General features: G+C 26.7%; 1 protein-coding gene across 2 annotated transcripts in view; it reads left to right on the top strand.

The window, feature by feature from the left end:
* Positions 1 to 17510, top strand: part of LOC107457338 (solute carrier family 25 member 32) — a 28357-nt gene that overhangs the window by 4478 nt on the left and 6369 nt on the right. For both annotated transcript variants that reach the window (XM_016075480.3, XM_016075479.4), the window contains exons 2-6: positions 3213 to 3366; positions 5190 to 5284; positions 9123 to 9295; positions 12082 to 12195; positions 15281 to 15426. In XM_016075480.3, coding sequence (XP_015930966.1) covers positions 3213 to 3366; positions 5190 to 5284; positions 9123 to 9295; positions 12082 to 12195; positions 15281 to 15426 — 682 coding nt within the window. The remainder of the gene's footprint in view (positions 1 to 3212; positions 3367 to 5189; positions 5285 to 9122; positions 9296 to 12081; positions 12196 to 15280; positions 15427 to 17510) is intronic.

The following is a 17510-nucleotide window of genomic DNA, read 5'->3' as shown; positions in this document are numbered from 1 at the left end:
AACAACTTTTTAAGAATGTCCATTAACACAGTGTAAATTTTTAGCTATCCTAAATGTAGCAAGCAAGAGAACATATTTTTTTCTTGTACTTAAAATTATGTAATAGATCAGGAAGAATTAAAAAAATAGATTTTTCTTTTAAAAAGTAAAGAGATTTTTTTATTTTGACTGTTAAAAAGTGTCTGGAAAATAAAGATTTATAGAAAATGGATGTTTATATATGGGACTTTATACTGTATTTAAATAAGCATTTCCAGAATAAGATCAAAAATTCAGGATTTGATGTCATGATTTAAATGAAGTAAATCCTAATTAAATTAAAAAAATATCAAATTTAAATAATAAAGAATTAGTGAAATCAACAATCTTTTTTAGAATTCATAATAATAGAGTAATATTTTACTTTTCAGTTTTTTTGATTATAGATCTGATATTTCCTGTGCGAATTTCAATGTATTTATTTTGAATTTTGCAAGACAAGTAGTTTATTTTTTTATAGCTTTTTTAGTTTTTTTCAAATGCTATCTAAGAATTAAAAATGTTTCTTTTGTTTGGATGACATGGATGAGAACTGTCTATTTTAAGGCTACTTTTTAACAATAAAATAAAGCCTTTTTTGTCCCCAAAGCACATTGGTGATCTGTTTTAAAATCTTATGTATAAGAATTTTTTAAATTTATTTCCTCTTGCTGTGATTAGGATGGATAATTAAACATTTATGATGTTTTACACAATTTAAGAGTTTAAAAACAAGAAAAGACAAGAGCAATTTAAAAAAAAAAAATTGTTGTAAGAAATAAACTATGAATATGAAGTTGATTGTTATTAGGAATTGAAAGAAATACTTCAAATTGAAAATATTTTCCCTAAATATTCTCAATTTTGTTTTTCCTGCAGTATTTTTTGTATTTTTTATTTATTTATTATTTAAAATTGTTTTATTTATTTTATTTTAAATTAGTTTTTTAATTTTAGTTATATCTGAACTTTTGTGTGCATTGTATTCACGAAAAGAAAAGAGGCAATAAAATAGTATTTTCATAAAAGAAAAGTTTCTCTTAAAATCTGTTTGCATTTTATCAGTGATTTTTTCATTATATTAAACTTTTTTATTGAATAAATGTGATTTAATCAAGAAGAAGAGATGTGAATATTGTCTTTATTATTTAATTTTTGTTGAAAATGAATATTTTGATCTCTTTTTACCTTAAAAACCTTCTAGACATGCTGAAATCCAAATAATTCTTAATAAGGGACTTTCATCGGTATTTGAAGAAAAAAATGCATGAAAAGTTTTATTTATTTGTAACAATAGTTTCAAGTTACATAGTAATATTTAAAATTATGACTGTATAAGTGAGGTATAAACCTTGCTTTATTTTCATACTCTAGAGTAGGAGTGCACAACCTTTTTTGAGTGAAGGGTCAATTGCACAGCAGGTTAACTAATGAAGGGCTACACACATATTTAGTCATGTTGATGGCAAATATGATTATTTTTATATAAATATATTGTGGTTTAAACATTAATTTTTTTATCAAAAAAGTAGTAATATATTTGCAGAAACTCAAATATTTCCAATTATATGAATTCATTCAAAAATGGAAAAACTGATACTTTTTAAAAATTTCTTTTCCCTTTTTATCAATAATTAATTTATCAATCTATATATATGTAGCCATTTAAACTTTTGAATGACTGCAGTGTATGATCTAGGTATAGTATAGTGGTCATGCTTAAAACATCATCCCAATATTTATCTATATACAGATAAATAAATATTGGGTAAAAATATAAATTTTAGTAAAAATTTATTGTTTACAGAATGAAAGTGTGAAATAATACATACATATTTTAATTACAGGAAATTTTTAGGATTTAAACACAAACCAAAATTTAAAACAAAACCATTTTAGTACAAAACTTCAGGTATTTCTACTTGAATAAGAGGTTTTATAAATTTTAAATGGGGAATTATTTCTTTTTCGTTTTTTATAAAAAAGAATCCCCTAAAGTTAAAAAAAAAAAAAAAAAAAATATGAACAGTGAGCAGTTTAAAAATTCATGTTTTCCTTCAGTTTTCGAATTTTTCAGGTTGCCAAAACATTGTATTAAAATATCAGGATTCTAAATACCACAAACAAATGCATGGCGTTAAAAACAACAGAAAAATAACTTACATTTAAGATGAAATGTACACAAATAAATATTTTCAAAGATTGATTGTTTAAATAGACAAATAGAAAATGGCAATTATAGTTAAAAGTAATGAAATTGTAGGAAAGTTTCACAATAATTGAAAAAACAAATGCTTACATTTATGGTAAAAGCAGCACAAATAAAGCGTGTCAGTAAGTAATTATTTAAATGCATGATTAAAATTCATATATCATAATAAAAAATTAGAAATTTTCAAAACAAGAGGGACTGCATCATTAAAACTGCCAGAAAATGATTGAAAAGTAACCTGGATTTATGATTTAGTCAGCAAAAGGAAAGCATGTGAAAAATGTGATTAATTAAATGTGCAATTTGAAACTCGCACGTCATAAAAATATTGATAGTAGAAATATGAGAATTTCTCAATCACATGGAAAAGCGTAGCGATATTGCCTTTAAAAAAGGGGATAAAAGTCATTCAGATTTACAACGAATGCAGAGCCCCTCAAAAAATGATAAATTAAATGCGGTATTTATATCTCGAGAGTTGTAATATCATAATAAATGCATCAGGATTTTAAAAACCACTTAGAAATTAGTAGTTATAAATGAAAAAAAAAAAAAAACGATCGGAAGGTCTCTTAGATTTACAACAAAAACCGTAAAAATAAATTAAGTTGAAAAGTGATGACACAAAATAAAAATTTGCACAACATGATATCGTCTTAAAAATATTGGGTTTTATAAAACCATGCAGAAATTGGTGGCAATAACCGATGAAAAAGCGATCGAGAAACAACGTAGATTTAGAATAGAATTCGCTCAAGTAGAGTACATCAAAAGAGGAAGACTAAAATGTGCGATTCAAAATTTTTAAAGTTTCTTTTTATTTTAAAAAGAAAAAACAAAATCAAGTCCAGAAGCTCCTGCGGGCCACAGGTTGTGCACCCTACTCTAGAGAGTTACATGGTTTCTAATTATTAAAAAAATAATTTAGACAGTTTTGTAGTTTTAAAATGATAGCTATATGATATTGTATTTTTTGTTTCAGTTAACGATGGCCAATTGCTAACAAGACCTAACTACCAAGGCTTAGGAAATGCTGTTTCTACTATAATTAGAGAAGAAGGCATTCGGGGATTGTATAGAGGAGTAACACCTAATTGTTGGGGTGCTGGAGCATCATGGGGTTTTTATTTCCTTTTGTATGTTCTGGTTTAATATAAATAACAGACTTATGTTCAAATAATGTAAAAATATTTACTGTTTATTATATAAATTTTTTAGCAGCAATAATTTTTGTTACCTTTTTAATGATTTTTTCCATAAATATAAACATGCAATTGCATTGTATGCTTTGAAAACATTAGATATTCTCTCAAAAGTGTTTGCCTTTCTATATCTTACATTTCAACTGATTTGAAAAATTTACTTGTCAAGAACAATTTTTCTGTTAATTAAGATGTAAACTGGTTTTGTTTACAATACAGCAATTATTTTGCACCTGAAATTCAGTTCTGTTTCAACATTTATCTTCAGACAACTTAATATTCATCTACTAGACTACTGGCTATTGCCTGTTTTAGGAAGTTGAATTTTTGCCATTAGATTATAGCATTTTCAAAGATAAAAATATAAGATTATTTCCTTTAAGAAATTCTAATTTGTTTAACATAAAGTAATTATGTAAATAAACACATTTCTTAAATCAAAATCTATTAGATGAATAATTAGTTACTCTGATTTAAGTTCAGTTAGAGTTAACATTACACGAAGTTACACTGCTACTTTTTTAATGAATTTTTTATTCCCCAGTTAGGAAAAGACTTTTATCATTTTTTTAGTATTAAGAAACAGTTATATTATCTATTTTAACTGTAACAAAAATTGATATACCTTTCCTTATTTTTAATAATAAAATTTACTTTATACCAAATTGAGTATAGGTAATCTCTTAAGGCATTGATATTGAATTTGTATTGTTTAATATGTTAAGAGTTAATTACTTAAACCAGTAGTTCCTAGCTTGTTTTCATGAAAATACATCTTTCACACAGTCAGGAAAATTTCACTTGTGTTGAAATTCAGTTCTGAACAATTAATAAGGCATTCATTATTTTTTTTCACATAATAAAGGTCAGAGTGCATATAAATATAAACAAAATGTTTATCACTGGATAAATGAAATACTTATACTAATGATTAAAAGGTAAAAAGTCATCAAGAGTGAATTATAAAAAAGTCAAGAGCTAATTCTATTTTACTTCATTTGAAACTGTTTTTGCTTAGTTTAATGATACTGTCTGGGATTAAAATTAATGTTGGTACAGAATCACTAAAATCCAGCTTCTACTTCCACTATGGAATAATCAGTCATCTCTAAGATCAACAAGCAATTGCTACCAATCATATGTAAAGGGATGGTATACCGTTTGATTTGGTTTATTTATTTACTCTTTTGAAAAATGAAATATTCATCATAATTTTAAATCTTGCTAATTCTATCTAATTTTTCATTTAATTTCACTTGTGAAATATTTTTGTTTGCTTTTAAAACAGAGATTGAATGATGACCATAATGCAAAATTTTACGCGTGTAAGAAATGATAAAATCTTGATTTCTATAAAGCTTCATTTGCATGTTTTAGTTAGTTTCTAATGATTTAAATCTAGTATATATTAAACCTATTTTTATTTCATAAGTGTTTTGCCCTTTTAAAAATCTTACCAGAGGGATGTGTACAGACTTATGAACAATTTTAGTCATTTGTTCTTTGAACTAATGAATTTGTTCTTTGAACTGCACCAATTATTACTTCACTTTTTTATTAAATTTATAAATACGCTAAAATTCATTTAAAGAAGTTTTAAATATTTCTAAGGCCATTATTTTTCATTTTGGTCATTTTTGATGATTTTTTGAGGCCTTTGCATTTTTTTAACGAATTTTTATGTCATTTACTTCCTAGCCTAGGTAATATGGGCTGCCACTTCTACTACTGTGTACTTAATGTTTTTTCTTTTTTAGTTACAATGCAATCAAAGCTTACATGACAGACACGGATGACAAGTCAAAAATCACCTTGGGACCAGGTAGTCATATGCTTGCTGCTGCTGAAGCAGGTTAGATATAATTTTAATCACTATATTTTTTCTTTAGTTTCCACAAAATAGAGAAATCTTTAGTGCTTGGTGGTTATGCCTTATAAATTTATTATTTTTTACATCTTCATATAATGCACAGAAAAACTTCTACAGTTTGCTTTTGCTCTTTCAATTGTAAATCTATTAATTCGATTGCAAATCCTTTTGTGCACTGTCAAACATATTTGTTGATCTGAATGTATTTTTCTATTTTTTGAAATTCTATTTTATTGACTAAGTTCGACTTAGTGGAAAATATTTTTAGTGCTTAACTATTACATTACATTAACTATTACATTTTGAGTCAAAAACTTTTAATATAAATCAAGATTTCTATCCTTATGCTTATTTTCTAGAAAAATGAATCAGCAATCTATTTATGTGAGGAAATTTTTTATTTGTCTACTATTTTTGTGAATAATTTTAGTCTTTTCTATTTTTTTGTAGGAAATTTTAATTTCTCTTAAAACATATTTTGATGAAAAAAATTATGTTTTAAACTTTTTAACTATAATTTGTTTAATTTCTTGCACTCCCCTGAAATTTGGAAAATGCCGTGTCTAACTTATGCACCCGAATATTCTCAAAAAGAGCCTAGGATAAGAGAGACAGGCAGATGATAAGAGATTGGGAGACAAGATATAAAATATTTATTCATATAAAGAAGAGATAAGAGCCCATTTGGATGTTCTTGTTTAGCCCGGTATTAAAGGCCACCAGTACGGCTTGTAATATTCATGCTTGGCCCGAAATGTCGATTACGAGACTCGTGATATTCACGTTTGACATGATATTAAACAACGAGCCCGACTCGTGATATTTAAGTTTGGCCTAAAATTTTCATTGCATGTCAGACTCATGAAAATAGTGCAAGGGGTTAAAGAAATCAAAGTTTATTTTTAATTACAAAAATACAATACGGGGTGCATATTATTTTATATATTTTCTAAGCTGCGAAAATTTGGAAATAGATAATTTTTCTCATTGAAAATATAAAATAATTTAACTAATTAATTATTACTTAATTACATCTTGCCACTGCAGCCCATAAAAGATCTTGACCTCCCTTACAACTAGGAATAAGACGTGCAATAAATGTTATTTAATTTTATATCATCTGGTAGGTAACACGATAAAGCAGTCTACTGCCTTATGTTCAAATATTGTTTCTTTTGAATCAAAACTACACTTAATCAGAAATTTGAAATCAATTTTCACAAAATAAAATAAATTAATCTATAACAATGAAAAATGTTAATTATAAAAAATACTTTATAACATCAATAACATTGCTTAATTTTTTATATAAAATAATATAAATTTGACTTACCTAATTTTAAAAATAAAACCAAGTGTACTTTTTGTTTCAAATTTTTTTCAAAATTAGAAACAATTTAGAATTTAAACAAAATACATTTAAGTTAAGTATTAAGCAATTTTGAAAGAAAGTGGTTTTCTTTTAAAACAGAGACTGCAAAGTAACAAAAGTCTTTCTCAAAATAATCTACCAGAAACTTTGTTAAGTCTGGACAAAAGAAAAAAAGATGACAAAATATTAGTCAGCTATCGTAAAAAAAATGCCAGGCTAAAAATAATTTACAAGAAATGCTAAATTCTGGCAAAATAATGTACAGCAACCACAATAAATCAGAAGTCCCACTGAAAATAGTTATCAAGAAACATAAAATCCTGAGAAGAAAGAAAGTCCAAAGCTTTCTATGTTTTTAAGCTGACCCACTTATGAAACGTATAAACAGCAACTTCTGATTCAATTCTCTTCTTGCTATTCAATTTTCTTCTTGCTATTCAATATCACAAAAAGAACATCATGTTTCTTCTTCGTCATGTGCTGGCCTAGGCAAGGATCCTCAAATGTTAAATAATTATCTTGTTAAATCATGAACTTCTCATATTGGCTTCTTATATAGACAATATATGTTATATCAAGAAAATTTTGACCCCTGCAAAAGTTTTTAGAATATTAGTTCTTAAATGAATATTAGTTCTTAAAATACTGCAATGTTCAATACATGACGCTATGCTATGCTGTGCTGTGCTATGCTGTGCTGTGCTATGCTGTGCTGTGCTATGCTATGCTGTGCTGTGCTATGCTATGCATGATGCTATTTTAACAGTGTTCTGAATTCTTGTTTTAATACTTTTTTGATGTACGCTTTTAAGATATTCACAGAAATAGTAGAAACGCTAAGAAATTTTTCTGAGGATGGGAAAAATGTTACTTTCTACAAAAAAGGGGGAAAAAATGTTAGCTCTGTTGCAAACAGAGTATTTCTGGTCTCATCTAATACAAAATAAACTATGATAAGATTCTTTTTTACTGCCTGTAAAATTCGCCAAATACATCTTTGCTGTTTCTTTTATAATCATAAGAAAACAATGTTTCAACAAATATGCAATTTTATAACAATGGCATAGATGATGGGTTCAGAACTATTGTAGGAAAAACGACACCCTATATGTCTGAAATAAACTTTGTTTTAAGGATCAATCTCTTAAGGACTGTAGTAAGTGTGCCATATAATTTACATCCTGATTGCCCTTATTGTAAAAATAATGAGCTCTCTTTCTTCCTTCTGTTGTAAGAAATGTAAAATAAAACCATTTAATGTAGTAATGAAAAAAAATTGGAACTCGTGTTAGAATCAAAATAAAGGCTGCAATTTATCATTCTTTACTAGCATCTTCATTGACATGACAGCCACAATGTGTTCATTGAAAATATATTTACTTTTCAAAATCGCAGCTTTTAAAGATGTAATAGTATTTTAATTTTATGCAAAGTTATCAATCAATGTTTGTTTATTAATTTTCAAATGATTTAAGATTTTTTTTTTTTGATTTATAAATTCTGAATGTTTAATTTTATTATTAAAAACATACTAATTATTGATATTCATAATTAAATTTGAGTTTCTCAGAAACCTTTTATTTGTGTAATAATGCTAACCAAGTGTCCTGCAAAACTGAAGTTTCCTTTTTCTTGAGACAAGCACATTTTTCTTTTTTGTTTCTTGGAAGATTTCTACATGGGGAATATAAATGCCAGATCCAACCCACAACCCTTAGCTTTAAATCAGATGAGTGAGTGACATCTTTAAATAACTGAGGTATCATTATTGTAGATGATAAGTTAACTTGAAGGGGTTTAAAAATTGAATTTCAAAACAAATCTTATATTATTGCAAATTATAAATTTAGAAATAAGTGTTAAACATTTTCAAATGAAATATCTTATTAACTCTCGACCATCTTTCTTTCTCAAAATTTACCCTGAACTTCAAATGCCCTAACCTGCAAAAACTGGTTGTCAAGTTTGTAAATTAATGATTTTTATAGTGTTGTAACTATTAAAATTACAAATTTTAAGAAACATTCTCGAAGTAAAAATTTTTAAACAGCTTTTTCAAAGTAAATTAAAGTATAAAGTATGAGCAAATATTTCTTGTAACTGTTTGAAAGAGTTACAATTAGTTTTTTGAAAAATTTTTTTGGTCTCTTTTGAAAATTAAATAAGGAATTAAAATGGAATTTATGATTAAAATTGTGTGTATAATCGCAAAAAGTAGAAAAAAAAGTCTGAGTAACGGTAGACATTTTGTCCTTTCTTTAGCTTGCCCCTCACCCTAAAAAAAGATATCCCTGTTGCTTTGGTTAGGATTAGTAAGAGCTCTTAGTTTAGTACAATGAGATTCAAAAACCATAATTTATTTGAATTTTTTTAATTACCCTTTACAATCTATTATTTTATTGGTACAATTTTGTGATAGCATGAACATTAAGATAAACTTATTTTTAGGTGTTATCACCTTGTTTATCACAAATCCAATCTGGGTTGTAAAAACAAGAATGTGTTTGCAATATCAACCATGTTCTACTGCATCCAGCTTACCCCCATCAAAACATTATAATGGTATGTTGGATGCTCTATCTAAAGTTTATCGCCATGAAGGAATACCAGGAATGTATAAGGTATGATATTTATTTATGTGCTTTCATAATTTCAATTTTTTCATTTATAATTTTTTTGGGATATTCTCATTTTAATATTTTGCTGTTATCGAAAACATTGAAATTTTTTTATAACATTGGATGCTACTCTACCTTTTTTTTTTGATTTGATAAATTTGCTTTTTTTTCTTTTACATTTGAGGTTAGGAAAGAAAGGCTATGCTTCAAAATTCTGCAATGTTAATTTGCGTTAACATATTCAGCATGGTTATTGCGCCATTTTATAATGTATCTAATATAAATAGTTTTCACAGACAGTGAATTTTAAATGTGAGTGTGTTTAACATTATAGCATAGCATATGATAGAATCACTCCGTCTTATTGAATTTATGAGCTGAGACATTCATTGATGCCACACCGGCCAAAGTAGAGTACCCAGTGAAGCATTCATGGTGCCACACCATTTTTATCTTCAAGAAACAAGCATATGTTAAACCAAGTGTTCCAGTCAGAAATGATATTTGAGAGTAATACTTCGTTGAAATTACTACGCCAGACCAACAGTGGTCATTAAGAACTACAAATATTTATTGACCATCTAAACTATTGTTACGAGTTAATAAAAGTTAAATTGTTATGTATTTTGATTGGCATTTTAGAAAGTAATGTAGCTTGTTTCATAGTAGAGGCTTATAAAAGGACAATTCAAAAAAAAAAAATTCTTCTGAATACTATGTTTCAGGTTTGTAATGATCTTGTTTATCAAATGCTTTGTATAAACTGTATCATTCTTTTAACTTAAAATTCTGTATTCTTCAGCCATTTCTTTACTTATAAACATTATTTTAATATGTTTATCAAAAAATTTGCAAGTTATTTAGAAAAAGGCTGAGCATTAAGAATGACTTATTCTCCTTGCATTATCACTTTTAAAACTTCATTTTTAGCATGCTTTCAAAATCAACTTTTCAGGCCATCTATGCCTTCAAAATCAACTTTTTCATGTGAAACTTGCATCAAAATTTATTCATTATAATTTTTAATAGAGTCTGCTTTAAGGGAGAAGTTGTCAGATAATGCCATTTTGATTAATAATTTGAAAAATTATTTCATATTTGAAATGTACATTACAAGGAAATTTCTAATTCTCTGTGCGCATCTTTCATCTTCCCATCATGTTCGTGTTTTATAGTATAGTTCTCTGCAAAATTAATGCACATAATTTCTACATATGGAAGACTCTTTTTCAAATGACACCATTTTTTTTCAAAAAAATATTATAAATGTCTTGCAGGTAGTTGCTACTGAGCTGCAATTTCCTTTTAAGCACAACCCAAATCAGTAACTTTTTTGGTTGTTGACAGTGAACCCTTGTTCTTTTGGTTGTGATCGATGAGCTTTAACTGCTTTGTCTAAATTTTGCCTTCTATTTTAGTATCTAAATACTTTTCAAATCAACTCTCTTGACAGATTCTATCTGCACAGTTTATATGTTTTCCACCAAAACCAAGCCCTTTCTTTTGCGTTTATTTCTGGGCCTTTTGGAAGGTCAAGACAAAAGGTTACTATGCCTGAAAATATCAAATCTGTATTTTCATGGCATATGCATCTATGCACATCCTGTACTTTTTTTCAGATGAGAGAACATGATTTGTATGAAAATCATGAAACTTACTCAGAGACTAATATTTGAATCATGAAACCAATCTCAGGGGTCTGTTTAGAAGAAATTTGGGTCTGTTAACGGACCCTTCACAAAATATCTTTTTATAAAAACGAACCCTTAGCAAAGTATTTTAACTTAAAAATGGACCCTTTACAAAATGATTTTTCTTTTAATCGGACCCTTCACAAATTTGTTTATCTTCATTATTATTTTGTTAATCAAATAAACCCTTTCCAGGGCGGAAAACAAAAAAGATGGATATAAACGAATTAAGTTTTGTCTTCGGCAGACGATTCTTCCATTATTCGTCCGAAATTAATATTCTGCGTTCAGCAGTATAGGCTAAATACCAAATATTTGTATGTTGCTTCTCTAATTTAGAAGCAGAAATTGTTGTTTATTTTTTAAAATTTAATTTTTTTAATTATAATTTTACAGTGTTGAGCATAATCTTGTATGTCTTTACAATTTCAAAACTCCTTGAAAAATTTTTTTTTTGCAATAACGGACCCTATTTGCACTAATTCATAAAAGCGGACCCTGGTTGAAAGAATGTGAGTAATTTTTTCAAAATTTCACGGAAAACGGACCTTTTACAAAATGTCTGGACAGACCCCTGAATCTTAAAATCAGTATTTTCATTTAAAAAAACAGCTTCATATGCTGCTCCCAATGTTCATTACTATTTAAAATGTGCATTTTCTTTTCCCTGTAAATGTTTTAGGAGATATTTTTTCCAGAGCAAATTCAGCTAATTTGTCTCAGATGAGGAAAAAAAAAATGATATCTTTCATTTTTTTATGATATTTTATCATTTCTTATTGTTCATTAGTTTTGGAATCAACTTGTAAAACTTTTACTTTCTTTTTCACAGCATTTTCAATTACTTGTTTTATTTTCAAGGAAGGAAATTTTGATATTACATTTGATCTATTAAAAAAATAAGGCTTGAAATTTTTTAATTTTTTCTTTATAAAAATGTGACTTTGAATTTTTGGTCTTCTTACCATATGTTAGTAAATTAATAATTATTAGGCTCCCTTAAGCACTAATTTACTTTTATTGATGATTTTTGTCATACTCTGATAAAAGCTTTTCAAAATTCATTCTCACTGAAGGAAATAATGTATTTATATTTAGGGTCTTGTACCTGGCATGTTTGGGGTCTCACATGGTGCCCTGCAATTTATGGCTTATGAAGAATTGAAGAAAAAGTATATTAGCTATTATCATCTCCCACTTGATGATAAACTGGTAAAGACAAGTATATTTTTAATGTACTTTTTGGTGTAACTACATAATTTTTTTTGCATATATGTTAAAAGCTTAGTCCTTATCATATAGTTTTCGCAGTTTTTTGTGATTACAATTTACAGGAGTAATATTATATGCATTAAAATTAAAATACGAAGAAATACTTTGAATTCTGTACTGTAATAATAGATGTCTATCTTATTTTCAATAAATATACTGTTGAAACCTGATTATCCATAACCCTCAGGACCAGGATAGGTTTGGTCAGAAATTTAAAATTCGGAGATAGTGAGACCTTTACAAGTCAATTTTTTTCAAATTTATACAGTTTATACATTTATTATTACAATAAATTAAACAAAAAATTTTTCTAAACTTTTCAATCATAAATAACAATGCAAAAATAAAATTGAAATAAAAGTCTGGGATACATTTTTGCTTTCAGTATAATTGTCATTTTCTAGTAGATATTTTTGATTCTTTGTAATAATGTAATTGAATAACATTCATTTTTCATGATTTATAAAACCACTTACAGCATTAAGAGAGCTTAGTTGTATCGAATTACTAAGTTGCTATGTCTTTTGCAGCTGCATGAGGTATAGTACTACCATTATCATAATCTGCTTTATCACTATCAGAACTATCATATGAAGTTTTTTTTTTAAAAATATGTTTATGAACAATTTCAATATACCTAAATTGGGGTTGATTGGTTAAACCAGTCTGATTTAAAACAACCGTTTTTTTTTCTCTCCAGAAAACCAAGCTTGGTTAATGTTATATGTGATATGTAGTTTTTAAATGTTTGGCATATTATTGCTCTTTTGTTAAAATATATTAAATATATAGTAATTTAAAAAAAAATAAATTTTATTGCCAAATCTATGTTTTGATAGTTTTTAAAGTTATTTAAAAAAATCCCATTGCAGAACAAGTTTAGATAAAAATTTCTCTACTAAGCAATACATTATGGTTAATATAATAAAACCATAAATGGAAATGAGGTGTTTTTCTAAAAGTTATTTTTTTTCAGCTTATTTTTAGAAATATTTTCTAGTCATCTGTGTAAATAAATATTATCAGTGCAAATAAATTTTTATTCTATGTAATCTGCATATTTTTATTAATGATTCTAATATTTTTAAAATACAGTGCTCATATAAAAGAGTATAATACACGAATATAAAAAAAGATATCTTGAATATTTTCTTTTATAAGCATAACAGTGCTTATAAATAATGCAGTATGAAACAAAATAATATTCAGTGCACAAAAAAGGACCACTTGACATTACTTTTGATCTAATGATGGTATCTTCCCTTTCTAGGACTCAATTGTAATGGTTGGAAGGGCTGACCAGAAAAATGCTAATTAATTAGTGCACATGATAGTTTGAACTATGAAATCAGACACAAAACATACTTTCTTTGAGTAAACATAAATTTTTTTAAGGGATTCCGCTTTTTGACCTCAAAAAATTAGTGGGTAGCTTGAATCTCGGAAATATAAATTCAATAGTTCGGTCAGGGCAGCGGTCCAAAGTTCATATCCCTTAATGTTAATTTTACTTTTAGCATATATCGCCAAATCATGAGAACTTATAAAGCTGATTGAAAATATGCAAATGTATTGTTTTTTTTATTAAATTTACTAACAGTCGAAAAATTTTTGAAATCTTTGGTATACAATTTTTTAAATTTTAAAGAATGTAATTTTGCACAATAAAATACAAAATTTGAGAAAAATCAGTGGAATATAATTTTTAATATTTGATAAAATACAAATTTTAATCCAATCGAAATAGAGTTTTAAAAAATGACTTCTCATGAACTCGCATACCTTATATTTCAAAATTTTTGGACTATTACTAAATAAAATAATAAGTCTTCAGTAAAGTTATTTTTTTGCTTGAAATTATTTTTGTATTAACTAATTTTATTATTGTGTGCTAAAATTTTTCAAATTGCTTAGAAAATTCTTGAGATATAGCAAATTATGCAAAAAGTAAAACTAAGATTAAGGGGTCCGAACTTTGGATTGCTTTCCTGACCAAACTAATTTGACCATATTTTCCAAATTGTAGTCACTTCTTTCATTTTGGAGTATAGAATGTTTCTTCATTTTAAAAATATGTTTTTGTATGTGATTTCTTAACTTAAAATATCCTCTAAACTAATTAATTACCATAATAGAGATCAGCCCTTCGAATAATTAAGATTGTGTCCTAGAATGTTAAGATCCGTTCATTAGATTAAAATTCATCAGGATAGTCTATTTTTTTAGCACACTGTACATTTTTTATTTATTACATTATTTATATATTGAATATTGTTAAACGTAAAGCTTCATTGTAGTAAAATAATTCTTAATGCAATTTCTTCCTTATATATTTGATATATATAAGGTACCTGATTATATACCTGATTAATGACATTAAATAATTCTAAAATTTGACATTTTCATTTATATTGGCAAACAAAGGGAAACTCATTATTTTACATACATTACTATTATGTAACATTTTGATATTGCATTTTTATTTACATGTTAATTTGAAATGTGAAGTAGTATATAAGATTTTTCAAAATCTTCAGATATTCTTTTTTTATTTTGTTTCCATGTTTATGGAAGGAAAGAGGTTTTAATTGTTTATTTTTTATATTTACTAATAGTTGAAAAAGTTTTCATGATTATGCTTAATACTTGTTTAATTAGTTTTAATTTAGAATGTAAAGTATTATTTAACCTATTGTTTAATAAAAACCGAATAAAACCCTGTTTAAACCAAAACCTGATTTAAACCAAGTAACCCTGGTTTTTCCTCACAACTCTGTTGTAAATTTTTTGCACCTAGCATGCTTATTATTATTTACTAATCTAGAAATTTATTAGAAGTTTTTCTTAGGCACAAGACTTCCATTGCCAATATAAAACCTAACTCATCATTATTAGTTCCTTTATCTGCCTTTTTTATAGTATTATTACAGTATGTGTAGTAATCAAGGTTCTACTTCAATGAAATTATTCAGTAACATAATTTATGTTAGGTTACTTGAGGTTTAATTATATTTTCTTTTTATAGGGTACAGCTCAATACTTGTCATTTGCTGCCTTGTCTAAACTTTTTGCTGCCAGTGTAACTTATCCATACCAGGTTATTAGAGCAAGGCTTCAAGATCAGTATAAAGAATACTCTGGTGTCTTGGAAGTAATTAAAAGGACATGGAGGTAATCTAATATTCTTATATGTTTTATATAACTACATTTGATGTTCTTAATATTCTCTGTGGGCCAAAATAAAACTAACATAATGTGAAATTACAGCATTATAAATTTACAAAAAAGTTTTACATATTAATTTATTTCTGAAAACTGTATGTTAATTTTCACGAAATCATGTTTTAAAATAATTTTTTAAAATATCAACTAACAGAATATTGAAAAATAAAGCATAATTTGTTTTAATATGCACAAACATTTTTATTAAAGGTATTTAAAGAATAAATGCAGTATCTGAAATAAAACAATCATTGATATGGTAGTTAAAATAAATATTGCAAGTTGTAGTTCAACATAAAGACATTTACGTGTGTGTTTAATATTAAATAAAAAGAAAATTAATTTTGCTTCTTCAAATTGTGAAACACAACTGGACTGTAGAAAGAAAAAATAATATAATTAATTCCTTCCCAAAATTCTGACTGCTTAAAGGAGACCCTTCACAAAACTATTAACATCTTTAAAGAGACTTTTAGCAAAATTCCAACTAAAACTGCTTAATTTTTTTCTCTAAATGTGGCTTTTATTCTATTTTGTATTTTACTAGGTAAATTTTATACTTATGTAAGGCATGTGTTTAATATCAAAAACTCATTTTTATATTTAAAAGTTCACATATTTTTACACTAACATATTTTTTGTATACTTTTATATTTCATAGAAAAAGACATTTGTTCATGATAAAATTAATTTTTGTGAAATTTCATATTGTTTTTCATAAAATTTAAAAAGCAGAATCCCTGACAGAAATCTTGAATTGGTAAACACTAATAAAATTTTGGCATCTATTTCTGAAGTGATTTCTTACTCTATGATACCTCTCAAGCAATTTTTCTTAATCAAATAAATATAGGTTTTGTAACCCTAAAGGTATCCTAGTCGCTGTTTTTGTTTTCTGACCTTAGCCATATTTGTTTTCTGATTCTTACTTAGCTTTGTTTTAGCATCAGACGTAGAGTGGTGAGTTTACAATATGAACTAAAATCCGTCTGAACAAAAGATTTGTGCATGGTTTTCAGTTTTAGTGTGTGTGTGTGTTTGGCAAAAGGAAAAAAAGGCCGACCCAAAATGTGGCGACCGGAAGTATTATTATTTTTTCTTCTTTTCAAAATAGCTGCCAATAAATTTTAAATTGGAAAAAAATCCAGTGACTAGTAAATTTTTACTTAGGAGTTAGCCTCGTGGCAGAATCGCGGCAACATGGTAACATTGTTGCGGAATATTACAGAGTTCTTGCAGAAAGAATTTTCTCTTAGGAAGTAAAAAATTTGGCTTTTCAGAAGTAGTAAAAATTTTTGGTTTTCAACAGAAATTTTGTGTCTCTAAAATTATAATTAAAAGATGCCTTTTTTCGCACATCGGAGAGAAAGAAATGTTCATGATTTTTCTATTCTTATTTGTAAAGAATGAAAAATATAGAATAATGAAGTAAAAAATTTCTTTCCTGCAGAAATGTTGGAAGATTTTTATTCCTCCAGAAAATTTTTTTTGATGCCCTTATTTTAGGCCGATATTCTCCTTAATCTATGAGGTATTTCAATCGTTCTTTAAGACAGTTATTGCTACGCATTTTTGCTTTGTTTTTTTTAAAATCTCGATGTCTTTCATTGCTCAGTTATTATTTATGTTCTCGTGAATTTTTGAAATATACCGATATTACAGCTTGAATTGCGGATTCATAAAATCATTATTTGACACGGTCATTTTGCCTGGATATTCCCGTTAATCCACGTGGTATATTTAATTTGCTGAATTTCGATGTCGATCTTTATATCGGTAGTCACTACTACGAATTGCACTATTATTTTTTTTATTTTTATGATGTTATGATTTACGAAATTCGAAAAAGGGAACAATTAGTGTGTTTTCTTCTTTAGCCATTTTTGTACGTGTGTGAGAATCTTTCTTTTTTTTCACACATGTGAGAATCTCACCCATGATATTAAAATAAACGAAAATATTGCATATTAATTTAAAAGTTAAATACAATTTTATTTTATTCAAATAAGTTTTTTTTATGAACACAATGTTTT

Source organism: Parasteatoda tepidariorum, chromosome X2 (genome assembly GCF_043381705.1).
Source record: "Parasteatoda tepidariorum isolate YZ-2023 chromosome X2, CAS_Ptep_4.0, whole genome shotgun sequence".
Classification (NCBI taxonomy): domain Eukaryota; kingdom Metazoa; phylum Arthropoda; class Arachnida; order Araneae; family Theridiidae; genus Parasteatoda; species Parasteatoda tepidariorum.
Note: the sequence above shows the minus strand (reverse complement) of the source record. Positions and strands in the feature narration are given on the sequence as shown.